This window comes from Physella acuta, unplaced genomic scaffold (genome assembly GCF_028476545.2).
Source record: "Physella acuta isolate Inbredline_101_S28 unplaced genomic scaffold, ASM2847654v3 ptg000067l, whole genome shotgun sequence".
NCBI lineage: Eukaryota > Metazoa > Mollusca > Gastropoda > Physidae > Physella > Physella acuta.
Genome location: NW_026731587.1, coordinates 234,918 through 251,812, shown reverse-complemented (window position 1 = coordinate 251,812; position 16,895 = coordinate 234,918). Strand labels below are relative to the sequence as shown.

Genomic DNA, 16,895 nt, shown 5'->3' with positions numbered 1-16,895 from the left:
TTGGTGTCTTACTAATTGGTATTTAGCTAATTTGGTGTCTTACTAATTGGTATTTAGCTAATTTGGTGTCTTACTAATTGGTATTTAGCTAATTTGGTGTCTTACTAATTGGTGTTTAGCTAATTTGGTGTCTTACTAATTGGTGTTTAGCTAATTTGGTGTCTTACTAATTGGTATTTAGCTAATTTGGTGTCTTACTAATTGGTATTTAGCTAATTTGGTGTCTTACTAATTGGTATTTAGCTAATTTGGTGTCTCACTAATTGGTATTTAGCTAATTTGGTGTCTTACTAATTGGTATTTAGCTAATTTGGTGTCTCACTAATTGGTATTTAGCTAATTTGGTGTCTCACTAATTGGTATTTAGCTAATTTGGTGTCTTACTAATTGGTATTTAGCTAATTTGGTGTCTTACTAATTGGTATTTAGCTAATTTGGTGTCTTACTAATTGGTATTTAGCTAATTTGGTGTCTCACTAATTGGTATTTAGCTAATTTGGTGTCTTACTAATTGGTATTTAGCTAATTTGGTGTCTCACTAATTGGTATTTAGCTAATTTGGTGTCTCACTAATTGGTATTTAGCTAATTTGGTGTCTTACTAATTGGTATTTAGCTAATTTGGTGTCTCACTAATTGGTATTTAGCTAATTTGGTGTCTTACTAATTGGTATTTAGCTAATTTGGTGTCTTACTAATTGGTGTTTAGCTAATTTGGTGTCTTACTAATTGGTATTTAGCTAATTTGGTGTCTTACTAATTGGTGTTTAGCTAATTTGGTGTCTTACTAATTGGTATTTAGCTAATTTGGTGTCTTACTAATTGGTATTTAGCTAATTTGGTGTCTCACTAATTGGTGTCGCTTGGTGACAAACAACGTCATGCATGAGATAAAATTTTCCCGTCGGTATCCCATTTACAAACACCTTTCACAAACATGTGCTACAAACACCATCTACTAACACCTTCTACAAACACCTTTTACAAACATCTTACACACTCTACAAACATATTCTACATACACCTTCTACAAACATATTTCTACTGCAAACACTGCCAGCCGACGATACCTGACCTTATCAGAATAAATTAGCGCGTAACTTCAATGAATCTTTGAAAAGAGTCAATTTGAGATAAGGTATTCAAATAAATTATCAATGGATCAACAACGATAATTTTTAAATGATAAAAATTTTAAAAACATTCTCTACCTTGTAGGGATCAGAGTGTACTTATTCCAGAAAATTGTTACCTTTGGAGGAGACTTCACGTGTTTCATTTGGCTGTTCATCCGTTTGGGTTGTTGTTGTTTTTTTTACTTGTTTTTTTTTTTTTTTTGTATTTTGGATTTGTGAAAAGATTTGAAATGCTGAAATATTATTTACCACTTTTTGTCATTCTTGGCAGCGCTAACAGTTTTGTGAGTTGATTTCAGTTTTTAAGATGGGTAATTTATATATTGATAGTATGTTAGCGATAGTAGTTTAATTACTAGCTAAAAAGATCTACCCGTTCGTGATGTCCGATGTTCTCTCATAGATTTCGCCTTTTGGACGCCCGTACGAGATTCCAGAGAAGCAGACGGCAGCCATGCAAATAGTGAGGGTAGGAGTTTTTGTTATTGCCTGCGTGAGTTGATATGTCTGACTTGCTTTGATGTGTGGGTTCATCTGTGTGAGTTCATGGTTATGTGTGTGTGTTTTGTGTGCGTGTGGGTTGATTTGAGTGAAGGTTATTAAATGTGTAGGTTGATATATGTACGTTGTGTTTTTTGGCGGATGTGTTGGTTGTTCGGCTAGTTGAATGGGTCTCTGTCTTTCCTGTATTTTTCTAGGAAATTGTTCATTTATTGGGTGCCAGGTTAAAGGTCACGTGATTTGAAGCCAGTTTATACGTCTACTGTCACTGAAAACATTCAACACAAGCTGGACGGATTTTGTACTGACACACCTGGTCGTTTTTTACTTTGCTGGGCTACACATCTATGATGATTGTGCACTAAAACCTACCCGACAACCTACCTTACGACCTACACGACAACCTGACAGCAACCAACCCGACAACCTACTAACAACCTACCAGCATCCTACCAGACAACTTACCAAACAACCTACCAGACAACCTACCCGACAACCTACGAAACAGCCTACCAGAAAACCTACCAGACAACCTACGAGAAAACCTAACAGCAACCTACCAGCAACCTACGAGACAACCTACGAGACAACCTACTAGACAACACTTCCAACAACGCTATTCACTACCCAATCCACTGATATCAACAACCCATCTGATCTGAACCTATCAAGCAAACATTCCGAACGTGTCAGATATCAGATCGTTTAGATCTAATGACGATATGACGTAACCTTTGACACGATAGTCTAGCCAGCTGATATCGTAGTGTGGATATTTCGGGTTCGAGCCTCGACCTTTCTATTGACGCACAGAATATGAAATGTTTCAATTACAGCCACAAGACCAATTCAATAATGTTCAAGTTTATTTACTTTGTCCACAAGTGTCAATATCCTTCTCCTCTGCTATCCCTTTATATCCTATACACTTCTATCCTATAAACTTCTATCCTATACACTTCTATCCTATACACTTCTATCCTATACACTTCTATCCTATACACTTTTATCATATACACTTCTATCCTATACACTTCTATCCTAAACACTTCTATCCTACACACTTCTATCCTATACACTTCTATCCTATACACTTCTATCCTATACACTTCTATCCTATACACTTCTATCCTAAACACTTCGACTATTCAACTGTCATGCTATAACTTTCTACTACCAAACAATAAACTCAACTGTAACCTCCTAAATATAACTTTCTACTACCAAACAATAAACTCAACTGTAACTTCCTAACTATAACTTTCTACTATCTTACGATTTACTCCACGTTGTGGTGTTGCTAATTATGCTGTATGTGTTTGAATGCTATCGTTGTCGAGTCGTCTACGATAAATCAAGTCTAGTACGTGTCCCGTGAACTGTACCTTGTCGTATTTTGCTTTTATTCTACTGTTCCAAATAGTCTGTCTATAGATAGCTACCGTCCTTGCTTTTTGCTCTAGGTCCGTCCTGTCTCTTTGTTTAGGGATTTTGTTTGAGTTTTAACAGAGGCGTATCCAGGTTTTCGTTGTAGGGGGAGCGGAAATAGCAAAAAAAGGCGCCGAATTTGTAATATTTTCTATATAAGTATATATATATATATATATATATATATATATATATATATATATATATATATATATATATATATATACATATATATATATATATATATATATATATATATATATATATATATATATGTATATATATATATATATATATATATATATATATATATATATATATATATATATATATATATATATATATATATATATATATATATATATATATATATATGTATATGCGTGTGTTTGTGTGTGTGTGTTATTGCTTCGATATGATGTAAAATAAATTTAAATAAGCACTCGGAAGAAATAAAAAAACACACAATGTAGGCCGACGAAACAAAAAATATGGTATCACTCTAAACAAAAACATATATATATATATATATATATATATATATATATATATATATATATATATATATATATATATATATATATATATATATATATATATATATATATATATATAAACACACTACAACCAAAAACAATGAACGTGGCATAATCTGTTTCGTAATTCTTGTAAAAAAAAATTACATAATAATTCCTGGGCCATCTATTAAGACTAGCGAAAAGGGGAAATAACCAATATCTTAATATAAATATGTATGTGTCTACACATTTTATTATAAATATCAAAACAAATCAATAATTACTTTAGAATCTAATAAAATAGCTTAACACTATTCGATTTTACAAAAATTATTTGTCTAAATAATTAATTTAATATATTGTCCTTATAAATGCAAAAGTATCACAGCATAATGAAAGTTTTTTTTAAATCAGAGTCGGTACAAAATCCAGCTTTTCACTATAGAAGTAAAACATTCGTAATAATAGACTACATATAACTTAAATATCGGTCTTAAATTTCAGATCATACACATATTAAGTAGCACTGGCTTTTTGTGTTTTTTAATGATAATTTTTTAACATAATGTGAAGGTATGGGTTAAAACACAGTATTGCTCACACACCTTTTACCGGCTATTAAAAAAACAATATTCACAGAGATTTACGTTTCAAATGTGCCGACCAAAGATAATGTTTAACAAATATCAATGTTTAAAACTTTGAGTGTAAAAAGTTTCCAAAAAGGCGCCACTTTGCTAAAAATGGCCAGAGGGGGAGCGGCCGCTCCCCCTGCTCCCCCCCCCCCCCCCCCCTGCGTACACTACTGAGTTTTAACTATGTCGATGTTGAAGGTCTCGTTTCTTGTTATTTTGGTTTCTAGCGTCTTTTTCATGTTTTGTATGGTGGGGCATTCTAAATAGATGTGCGTTTCGGTTTCGGGTGTCTTTTGTCTGCATAGTGGGCAAAAGGGGTTCTGTTGTTTTGCTAGAGGTGTTGAATTGTAAATGAGTCTGTATGTTATTTCCCTAGCTTTGGGTGTGATGGTTTTGAGGTGTAGGTTCCTGAAGGTGTCTATTGTGTCTGTTGTAACGTTTACCTATCTACCAGCCAGATAGATGGTGAACGTCCCCGGATTCTTTTTTCGGGGTTATATGCAAATGACTTAAAGCCTAAATGAATGAACACTAACTCAACAACACACTAGGGCTCGACTTCGATGTCTAGGGAAAACTAGTGATACTATTGAAGTTAACAACTCATTCAATCTGCATACAACCTTTAATAAGCGAACACAGTTGTGGCAGAACACTAGGTTAAACGAGATAAAATATTTAATTTAGAAAATAACAAAACCCAACTTACAAGGCGTAAGAAAAAATACTATCACAGATTTTAAGACTGTATAAAAATAGCCACAGGTCACACAACACTGCTATAGCTTCAAGAATCACTTGGCGACAAGTAATATTATACTAGAATACTAAAACAGCTTAAGAAAGCATAGCACACTCAGGACTTAAGTTCTCTCACGTTCAAATGGTCAGAATCTATTGCCGGACAAAATGGACGGCCTGGTCTTAATAGACCGTTTGATCAAGGTAGACTGCCTCGTGTTGCGTGTGTGCGATCCAGTTAAAGACTTATGCAACAGGGGAGGTTATTCTCAACTCATGTAGCCATTGGTTGGGATGGTCATCTGATCAGAATCAATCAATCAGATCTTGGTGGAAAATTTCTGGGTCCTAGACACCCTTAATAAGACAGTGGAAAAACCTCGGTAGTTGCACCATCAATCCATATAAGGTATTATACAATGTCAAACTAAGAATGGAACATGACTAGACCTAAGTAGGTCACACTGTTAGAGCGTATTTCCTACACCATTGAATTCTGTTGTATAATGGGGTTGAGGGATTTTGTACTAATTTTTTGTAAATGTTTTGTGATTTTTTTTGTGTACAAGTTTTTCGTTGTTTTTTTTTTTTTGTTTTTTTTACATTTTTAACATTTGTAAGCATTCTGTGTAAAAGGGACTGTGTTTTTGTCCTGTGTAATGCCGAGTTGTATTATACATGTTTGTAAGTTTGTTGAGCTGAATGCCTATGTAGTAGTCATGGGCGGAACCACAGTGCCGCCAGACTCCGCAATGCCAGGGAGGGGGGGGGGGGCAGGCCGTTTTGGAGCCCACAGTCAACCATAATCAATTTTATAGTTAAAAAAATAATATTCTTGTGAAAAAAACCAGATCTACAGCAGTAGTGTTCTACAGTAGAAAACACACGCTGTTTTCGTAAAGGAAAAAATATATAGGCTACAAGAGTTGTAGTGTGAAAGATAGACAAACGTTCAAACCACTTCCATGACTTATTTCCCTTTTTTTAAAAAAGTCAAATATGTGTGATCTTAAAAAACTTTTAATAGATTTGCACTAAACAAATTAAAAAGCAATTACTTCTCTTAATTATTTTTTTTAAATACATGTTAAAGATTGACATAGTATAAAAAGGAAATGTATTAAAAACCAATAATATAAATACGGCGAGAAACCATTACACATACAAAGCTGTGATGCTTCATATTCTTTTGACTGACTTATAATTAGGAAGCATTATGTCAGGCATTGAAAGAGAGAATTGCAAAACAGACTAATAGCACTCACACAAATAACGTGTTGTTGTAACATGCTTTAATTAAAGTAAAACCTAAGAATTTTAATTTTTTTCAAATTTCGATCATGCCCGTATTGAGTATTCTAGGTTCATATTTTCTTAGTTTGTTTATATATATATATATATATATATATATATATATATATATATATATATATATATATATATATATATATATATGGCGCCCAAAATAATTTTTGCTGGGTGGCCCTTTTTTTTCTAGTTCCGCCACTGGTAGTAGTGAGCTAAAGGGTGAAAGTTTGCTTGACTAATTATTTGCTAATGTGTGTTAGTCTGAATGTATTGATTTTGGTCTGTATATCGTGCAGGTTTATTCCTCCCTGCAGTTTGTTTTACACTAGTGTGTTGTGGCTGATGTTTGTAATTGTGGTCTGAAATATGTAATCTCTGATGATTTTATTCACATTGTTTAATTATTTATTTTAGTCGTTGGTTTAGTCGTGGCAATATAGGTAATTGTGGGGATAGCGTACCTATTAATTATAGATGACCTAGTAAAAATGGTTGTTGAACTAAATTTATAAAGTGCTATGGTGTAGGTGTTTTTAATTTTGCTTCAGACTAGTTTCCATTCGTCATCGTTATTGGTATGTTGGTTGTTGTAATGGGTTATGCCATAAAGTTTTAATTTGATTGTACCTATCAGGTTAAGTGGGTAAATTGGTTTGTTGGTCCAACCTCCGAGTCCCATGATTTTGGTGTTCATTAGGTTAATTTTGGACCCGCTAGCCTGCCCAAAGTCAAAGAAAGAGTCTGTTATTAGAATGATAGATTTTTCGGTTTGGAGGGTAAAGGCTAATCTAATATATGAAGCTGAAACGGATTCTTTTTTTCTGAAACAAATAATTTAATTTTATAACAAATAATGTATTTTATAAATGTTAAAAAATATACCGGTATTTTGACAAAGATAAGCATAATGAGTGATATTTTCAACACACCTGTTATTAATATAAGTTAATATACATATGTTCATATAAAATGTTGCAATTTTGACCTGTAAATTTTTATTTTTTAATTTTTAAAATTTTTTAAAGTAAATAAATCTACTTCCAGGACTAATTTTCTAAATATTCTCTTTTAGTCGTTTCGGTAACTAGCTTTGTTTTCCGGGTCTGGGTTGTTATCCTAGAGCCCAGCTATCTGGGAATATATAAATATGTATATATATATATATATATATATATATATATATATATATATATATATATATATATATATATATATATATATATATATATATATATATATATATATAATTTTTTTTTTTGAATACTTGTATTCGCAATTTAAAACAAGTGCAACAGCATCAACGTATTGTACATAATTTCAAATGTTCTTATTAAAAACCTATATGAAGATGGATTTACAAATGTATAAATATAAAAAAAATAGATATTCTGTTTAGACCATTTTTAACAACATTTATATACAACGTTTATATAGGGTGGAAATAAATAGTAAGTATATGCTAGTGAAAACTTCAAAGTCGAGTGAGAGGAGGGGTCATGGGGACAAAAACATTGAAATGGGGGGGGGGGGGGGGGGTATGTGAGGGTTCTGGTTCAGTGATTTGTATCTTAACAATGTTTATAGGTTGTGTGGTTGTGTGGTTGTGTGGTTGTGTGGTTGTGTGGTTGTGTGGTTGTGTGGTTGTGTGGTTGTGTGGTTGTGTGGTTGTGTGGTTGCTGAGTATGAGGTGGGGGTGGGGGGGGTGGGCAGGCGTGAAGCAAGCGACGTCGTGATTTCATCTCAAGTTTAAAAAGCCGTGTTGAGTTGGAGTAAACAATTTTATTTTTACGATAGTGCGATGACCACAGCAAACATGTGGCCACATTTACATAAATAAAAGAAAATATTTGACATTTCGAAAATCTAATATTTTGTTAACGAGGCATGTGGAGAGTGTCTGTGTGTGTTTAAAGCAAGCCAAGCGTCAAAATCTATGCTGTGTGATCTAACTGCTGAGGTGTTACTATTTATAGTGTGTGTGTTTGGGGGGGGGGGGTGGTTGACGAACAGGTTGCTGTGTGAGCGATTTAGCGGGAGGGTGAAAGGTTGGTATGTTCAAGTCGGTGTTTATGTTTGTTTAAATGTTAAGTACCGACATGTTAGGGGTGGATAGGCATGTAGCTATCACGGGGTGTGTGGATACAGTGGAGTTTTAGAGGTCAAAAATTGGTTAACAGTGTTCTGATAAAAGATCTCAAATAAGGCAATACATATTATTAAAGTTAACAAAACATTTGTAAGTATTAATTTTTAAGGACAATACAAAAGGAGGAGGGGTCATTGGGGGTCATTTTGAACGTTGTGGACAAAAGTACCGTACATATAAGATAATAGAAAATAGTGTCAACTAATGACTCTACAATGTTTGTTTGTAGGCTGTGTAAATTTTAAAAAAAATACACAAATAAGCAGCAATAGGAACCTAGGGATAGGGACATGAGGGTTGTGGGGGTGGGAGTCAAATTAATGTTTTTAGATATTCATTTTGATAAAACATCATCCCCAGTATTTAACATGGTATTTCAACATACGGGTAGGGCAGGGGTCGGCAACCTTTTGGGACGGAAGAGCCAAAAGTTACATTTTACCACATTTCACAGTTTTTAAAGAGCCACAAACATTTTTATTTCAATATTATGATATTTGATTAGTTATATATTTATATATATATATATATATATATATATATACGTTACATTTAAAATAAATAGCTTAAAATATGAAATAATATTTATTCATATAAAAACATACGCAAGTTTCGAAGAAAACATATTAAAGTAGTTTAGCAAGCTCTGCTCGAAATTAGAAACTTTACATGGTTATTAGACCTATATCTTTAATTACCGAGTATTGCAGACTAATATTTTTATGAGTTTTAAAAATAAATTAAAATAATTAGCATGGAGCTGAAGAGCCGCATCTTGACATCAAAAGAGCCGCATGCCGCTCGCGAGCCGCAGGTTGCCGACCCCTGGGGTAGGGTAATGGGGGCGGGGGGCAGGAAGGTGTGATGAATTTTTTTTTTAATACTTTTATTTGCAATTAAAACAAGTACATCAACATCACATTTTTTACATAGTTTCAAATGAAAACGAAAGGTTTTGAACATGTACATAATGAATATTTACATGATGTCATGTATATGATTATAAAAAAATTGCAGAGGATGACATTAAAACGGGTGAAGGTCAAATAAAAGTGTCAGAAGTCTGGGTGGGGAGTGGAAAGGATATTTTCAAAGAATGTCAATGGGACAGTGGAGCATTTTCTATGTAGGGAAACAAATTAAGTTGACTAGTTAAAAGAGTGTTTATTTATGTACTGGTCGCATTGAGTTTTCAAAAGGTTGCTGTGTGAAAAATGAGGAGAAAGAAACACGATTTAGAACTTTAAATAAGTAAATGAATAGATATTCAAAATCGATGTTGGGGTGGGTGGTGGGGTCGTTGGAACAGTTAAAGGGAAAGTGGGGTTTTCATGTCTGAGGGTAAGTGGATAGAGGGGGAGAGGGGGGAGTGGGTAGATGTGTCTGACGAGGCGTGGAGAGGGTGTCTGCGTGTTTTTAAGGCAAGCCAAGCGTCAAATTATGTGCTGTGTTATCTGACTGCTGAGGTGTTACCATTTATAGTGTGTGTGGGTGGGGGGGGGGGGGGGGGGTTGACGAACAGATCGCTGTGTGAGCGATTTAGTGGGAGGGTGAAAGGTTGGTATGTTCAAGTCGGTGTTTATGTTTAGTTGAATGTTTAGTACCGACAGGTTAGGGGTGGGTAGGCGTGTAGCTATCACGGGGTTTGGGGATACAGTTCAGTTTTATAGGTCAAAAAATTGGTGTTCACATAAAAGAGTTAGTAAAGTTAACAAAACAACTGTAAGTGTTAATGTGGTGATAATAAAATGAATACAAAAGGAGTACGGGTCATTGGTGTCATTTTGTACGTTGTGGACCAAAGTACCTTACATATATGATAATAGTAATATAGTAACAAATAATGGCTTTACAATGTGTGTAAGCTTTATAAATAAAACAAGGTGTGATGAAAGATGAAACGGATTATGTGTATGTGGCGAACGAACGGTAGGAAGACAAAAATGAAAACTCGACTTCATCGACACATTGTAATAATCTTAAAGTGTTTATTATCTGAATTAAAATGATTTAAAAAAAATATTTTATAAGGGTATGTAAAACAAATTTCATTTTCCAAACGTAACGTTTTAATTTAAGTCATATGGAATAAACATATTCAAAGAATATGTATCATCCTTCACAAAAATTTAAAAGTGTACAAATTACTTCACTTTGTTCCTTTACTACCAATTACTTCCTTTGCCAATGACTTCTCTTGATAGATCACACAAAAAATTACTATCCTTTCAAAAAACATCGTAGGGGGGGGGGGGATACTTCTTATTAGTTTGATATAGCGTTGGAAAAAAATAATTATAGAATTAGCATTGATTGTAGGTAAAACACGGATACTTTAAATACTGCCTTTTATTTATTTTATACACTGAGCGTACTGTTTACTAATTAATAATGTTAATCTATACTAGTTTCGAAGCCCCTTCTAAATCTCCTCTATGTTTACTTCTATCTTTCGGTTTCCGGACAAGCAAATGGTATTATAGTCGTCAGGGTTCGATTTGGCGCCCCGGGCCTTCTCGTGAGCGCTATGGCGTATACGTTCGTTTAAAAAGTGCGTTAGACTATGAAGTAGAAGGGCTACTATTGTCTTTAACTAAGTCGTATCCAGTGCGTCCCCCGGCACTCCCACAGGGTAAAATTTGGCATCCCGGGTCTTTTCGTGGGCGCTATGGCAACTACGTTTGTTTTAAACAGTGCGATAGACTATGAAAAAGATAGGGTATTATAGTCATTTACTAAGTTGAATCAAGTAGTTTCGCCTGCGCCCCGGCAGGGTGCGATTTGGCGCCCTTGGCTACACTGTGATCAGTATGCTTTTATGTTTGTATTTAAGTTTAAGTTCTGCGTTATTGTTTTCGCTTAGGTTTGCGTTTGTGTTTGCGTTAAATTTTATGTTTTTGTTTAAAATAATGTTTGCGTTTTTAATTGTGTTAGTGTTAGAATTTTATTTGCTTTTATGTTTGTGTTAGTATTTTGTGTTTATGTTTATGTTTGCATTTATGTTTGTGTTTTAGTTTCCGTTCGCTTATGTGTTTGCATTAGTTTTTGTGTTTGGGTTTGCGTGTGTTGTTGGGTTTAGGTTATCTATTCGTTTGTGTTTACGTTTGTGTTTGTTTTTGTGTTTATGTTTGTGTTTGCGTTTGAGTTTGGGTTTGTGTTTTCGTTTGTGTTTGCGTTTATGTTTTGGTTTTGGTTGGTTGTGGTTAGATTAATTCAAAAATGTATATATAGATTTTCCGGGTTTATGCTGCTTAATCAACACACAAGTCATGGTCCTTTAGAGATAGTGCAGCGCCTGACCGGGACGGCTAGTGTCCATTCGGGCATTTGTCGCATTCGGGCAACTGTCCATTCGGGCAAGTGTCCATTCGGGAAATCGGCCTTCGGGCAAACGGCATTCGGGCAAGTGTCTTTCGGGAATTTGTCGTAGACCCGACTATAGGGGATGGCAACTTGGGATATCTATAATAATAGGTTTGCTGTCTGTCTGTCTCTCTGTCTATCTGTTGAGAACGCTTTCGCTGTCTGTTGGTAACGCTTTTACTATATAGAAAACACAAGCAAAGTAAAAACATCCACAGTCATTCGAATAACGAAACGTGACGTGATGTCACATGGAACATGTGGTAGGAAATAGTCTAAAGCTGGAAAAGAGCACACAATAATATAAAATCATTGATTCGCGAGTAAAATATAAATAAACCGGGAGTGATCTCCCCTAAACTTTCTCGAATATTCTTATATAAAATAACAGGGGATGGGAACTCGGGCTATAGACATGATTTTTAATCCATTTTAAATACTTAAACTTTTAAAAATAGAATAAAATCTCGTAGACAAATTAATTGCACACCAAGTGAACGCCAAATAAAAAAGCGCATAATAGTGCGCAATATTATTAGTATTTTAAAAATTTACATTAGTTTTTTGAGAAATCGGAAGTAGCGTAAATTACTACTTCCGATCAACGGAAATTACTCAAAATTTAACAGAAGGTAGAGAATTAGATCTTTTACTTACGTGTGAAATTTCATTTAACTACCTGAAATAGTACTCAAGTTATAGGCTTTTGAAAAATTCAAAGTAGTAAAAGTACCACTTCCGGTTGTCGGAAATCGCTCAAAAGTTGATACGGATCTACGATTTTGATATAATATATATGAAATTTCATCAACCTAGCTGTAACGGTACTCAAGTTATCGTGTTTACACACGGACACACAGACACACAGACACACACACACACAGACATACGGACAAGATTGCAAAATTATGTTTTTCCGTATCAGTGAGGTGTAAAACGTCGAGATTTGTAAAAATCTCGAATTTTTTTTTTGCACGATTACAATACTTTCTCTATACTACGTATATACGAGAAAGTAATTAAAAAGCTAATGCCGAAAAAATACACAATAGTAATGACGTCATCTATATTCTATAATTTAAAAAACCACTGGCATTACCGCCTAATTCACTTGTCTATTCTTAAAACTGTTTTGCGTGTAGAGTTTCTTTCATGCCTCTCTTCGGGTAGGAGCGAAGCCCCCCCCCCCCCGCGGTGGAACGTTTAATTCACTCCCCCCCCCCCCCCATCAAAACCAAATATAATGTAAACAGAAAATATATACTTAAAATATATACTTTAACCAGTGTCGGCCTCTCCCACCCCGGAGAATTGTATTCGCCCCTGCAAAAGATTCAAGTGCCCCACATCCGGAAAAAGGTCTGAAAGAAACACTGTCTGTGTGACTGAGGTTTATTGGCCAAAAGTTGGAAACGGGTCTATATTATATTATAGAAGTAGACTCTACCTTTATGATCTACAAATGCGACCAATGTTTCTTCCCCGGAGGGGGGTGGGGTACTTGAAATTTTCGGGGGTGGGGGTGGACTAAATTTTCTGAAGAGAAGGCGGACACTGATCAAAGTATATAATTCAATTTCGTTGAATGGGACGGTAGACGTACTTTGGAATGTGTGGGGTTGGGGAGGAGCCAGCCCCCCTCCCTCCTCCCCCAAGTAGAGTCGCCTGAATAATACTCTAAATGCGACTTATGTCATTATTGAAATTAGGTGCAAGTTTAGATACTATATTTAGTATCAATGTGCAGTAACGTGTACATCAAGATTAAATCCGATTAAAATGCTGATATTGGATAAAAATCCGTTTTCAGTGTTATTTTGTTATTTTTCGTTTCCGGTTCAATTTGAAGTTAAGGTGGTGGTTGTGGTATTGGTTTAGAGAAAAGAGACAACACTATCAGCCTAGAGCCCGTTGTATCTCTCCCTCAACGGGCCATTTATCTCGTAGACAATATTTTTAATCCATTTTTACTTTCCCCGTATACGAAGTATAGAGGTAGTATTGTAATCGTGCAAAAAAAATCGAGATTTTTACAAAAACGAGATTTTTACAAAAACGAGATTTTTACGAAAACGAGATTTTTACAAATCTCGACGTTTTACACCTCTTTGAGTCGGAAAATCATAGTTTTGCAATTTAACTTGAGTACCGTTACAGCTAGGTTGATGAAATGTCATATACAAGTATTATATCAAATTTGTAGTTCTGTATCAACTTTTCAGCGATTTTCGGTAACCGGAAATAGTAATTTACGTTTGTTCCGATTTCTATAACAAATCGCATTTGAATATATAAAGCACTAATAATATTCCGCACTATAATACACATATTGTTTGGCGTTTACTTGGTGCGTAATTCTTTTTTTCTACGAGATTCTATTCTATTTTAAAAATGAAAGTTTAAGTAATTAAAAATGGATTACAAATCATGTCTGTCTTACTCTATATCCCGAGTTCCCATCCACCATAGTGTTATATTAGAATATTCGAGAAAGTTTAGGGGAGATCACTCATGGTTCATTGTTAACTTAAGCTTTTAACATAGAATAGAATCTCCTAGAAAACTGTAGATGGTGTCACCGGTGTGTGTGTGTGTCCCCTTCTATCTACCCCTATACTTTCATTCAGGTGTGTTAACCCTAACCCGTCCAAAACTTGATCTCGGCAGGTAGACTGTAGCATACCTGGCGACTCGTGCATCTGTAACCTTGAGTCCACGAGACCGCCCAACGGACCGTTCGACGTCTGGTCGTCAGGTTCAACATGTAAGTCAACACCCACATCTTTACACCAATCAGTTTATCAACCCCCACATCTTTACACCAATCAGTTTATCAACACCCACATCTTTACACCAATCAGCATATCAACCCCCACATCTTTACACCAATCAGCATATCAACACCAACATCTTTACACCAATCAGTTTATCAACACCCACATCTTTACACCAATCAGTTTATCAACAACCACATCTTTACACCAATCAGCATATCAACCCCCACATCTTTACACCAATCAGCATATCAACACCAACATCTTTACACCAATCAGTTTATCAACCCCCACATCTTTACACCAATCAGTTTATCAACACCCACATCTTTACACCAATCAGCATATCAACACCAACATCTTTACACCAATCAGTTTATCAACCCCCACATCTTTACACCAATCAGCATATCAACCCCCACATCTTTACACCAATCAGTTTATCAACCCCCACATCTTTACACCAATCAGTTTATCAACCCCCACATCTTTACACCAATCAGCATATCAACACCCACATCTTTACACCAATCAGTTTATCAACAACCACATCTTTACACCAATCAGCATATCAACCCCCACATCTTTACACCAATCAGCATATCAACACCAACATCTTTACACCAATCAGTTTATCAACCCCCACATCTTTACACCAATCAGTTTATCAACACCCACATCTTTACACCAATCAGCATATCAACACCCACATCTTTACACCAATCAGTTTATCAACCCCCACAACATTACACTGTACACATTTAAACAACCGCATTTGTACAACATCAATATGTTTTCTACCAACATCGTTTTACTATACACATATTACCACCCACATTTATCAACATATCAACACCCAGAGTTATCCACCATTAATATGTCAACATCCGCACTGTTTTCTTAACGATTCAGCTTACTATGTGCATTATGTGGGGTCAAACAACGGTCAACCCTTGTCATATGCGACAACTCCTTCCTACATGCTGGTCATTAAGTGCACCAATAAAGACAGGACCAACTCCAGCTTTCAGGAATTAGAGATCGACATCCGGCCCAATTCTGTGCCAGAGATAATCAATCAAAATTATCCTCATGGTAACTATGTCACTAAGATATATATATATATATATATATATATATATATATATATGTGTGTGTGTGTGTGTGTGTGTGTGTGTGTGTGTGTATTGACTGTAACATAATGCAGTTAAGATTTTAAAATATTACTAGACCACTCATTATCCTTGGGATAACTGAGTTTATGGGTCATTCGGATGAGCGTAGTGCTGATTACACTATCCTTTCATATACGGACGTCACAACAACAGGTGAACTCTACTTCACCTGTCAAGTGCCCCACCAAGTTCGAAAGGCAACTTTATTATACATACCTAAAAAGAAGTCACACTTCATCTTTTAAGTTTTTGTCAATTAAAAGCATTGATTTCTTTCTGAAATATTTACTGAGCTTGAACCTCATATGAATAGCAAATGAATAAATTATTGAATAAGAAAATAATGAATTAGAATCATTCGCGTGAGTTGTGATTTCCCAATCAGCACTTCTAAAGTGGGAAAATTAAAAACAAAATATTATGAACTCTGAGTTGATTTGTTTCGCACTCAAGCCGCTTTGATGGGTAACGAATACACTCAAGCTACTTTGATAGGTGACTAACACACTCAATCCATTTTGATGGGAAAGTACACAATACTAATGGCGTCATTGATTGTAGAATTAAAAAAAAATTCATAAAAAACGTTTTAATAACAAGCTTTTATGTAATGATGCACTAAAAAGTAGAAAATAAATTATAGACTACTATTTAAATAACTATAAAGAAAAGCGTGGGTCACTTTAGTATCTATTGGATACCTTTACTAATGTTAAGGAAGACACCCACGCTTTTCTTTATAGTTATTTAAATAGTAGTCTATAATTTATTTTCTACTTTTTAGTGCATCATTACATAAAAGCTTGTTATTAAAACGTTTTTTATGAATTTTTTTTCAGTACTTTACATGTTTTATTTACAATAGAGTTAAATGACTAAAAACCTTTGCGCACCTACTGATCATCACGTTCAGTAGGCGCGCAATGGTTTTTGAACGCAGCCATTACGTGATGGCACAGCTATTGAATGAAGGTGATGACGCGTGTGGTGTGGTTGGCTAGACATGCCTACTAATTCGGTCCAAATTTTAATTAATCCATAAAAAATTAATTAGGCATCCAATTAAGTCAAATTTAGTTTCAGATTGCATTGTCTTCATGTCTTGACCCACGTGCCAACTGTGAATCGTGTCGGTCAAGTAGAAGTTTCCGAATTTTCACTCCTGCGTTTC

General features: G+C 34.9%; 1 protein-coding gene across 1 annotated transcript in view; it reads left to right on the top strand.

Annotated features, from left to right (window-relative positions):
• Positions 1 to 1,259: 1,259 nt before the first annotated feature.
• The window catches only part of LOC131951823 (cadherin-23), a 40,141-nt gene continuing 24,505 nt past the window's right edge, over positions 1,260 to 16,895 (top strand). Inside the window, exons 1-5 of the mRNA XM_059314227.1 lie at positions 1,260 to 1,298; positions 1,407 to 1,419; positions 1,539 to 1,604; positions 14,443 to 14,539; positions 15,462 to 15,644. Coding sequence (XP_059170210.1) covers positions 1,590 to 1,604; positions 14,443 to 14,539; positions 15,462 to 15,644 — 295 coding nt within the window. The 5' untranslated portion in view covers positions 1,260 to 1,298; positions 1,407 to 1,419; positions 1,539 to 1,589. The remainder of the gene's footprint in view (positions 1,299 to 1,406; positions 1,420 to 1,538; positions 1,605 to 14,442; positions 14,540 to 15,461; positions 15,645 to 16,895) is intronic.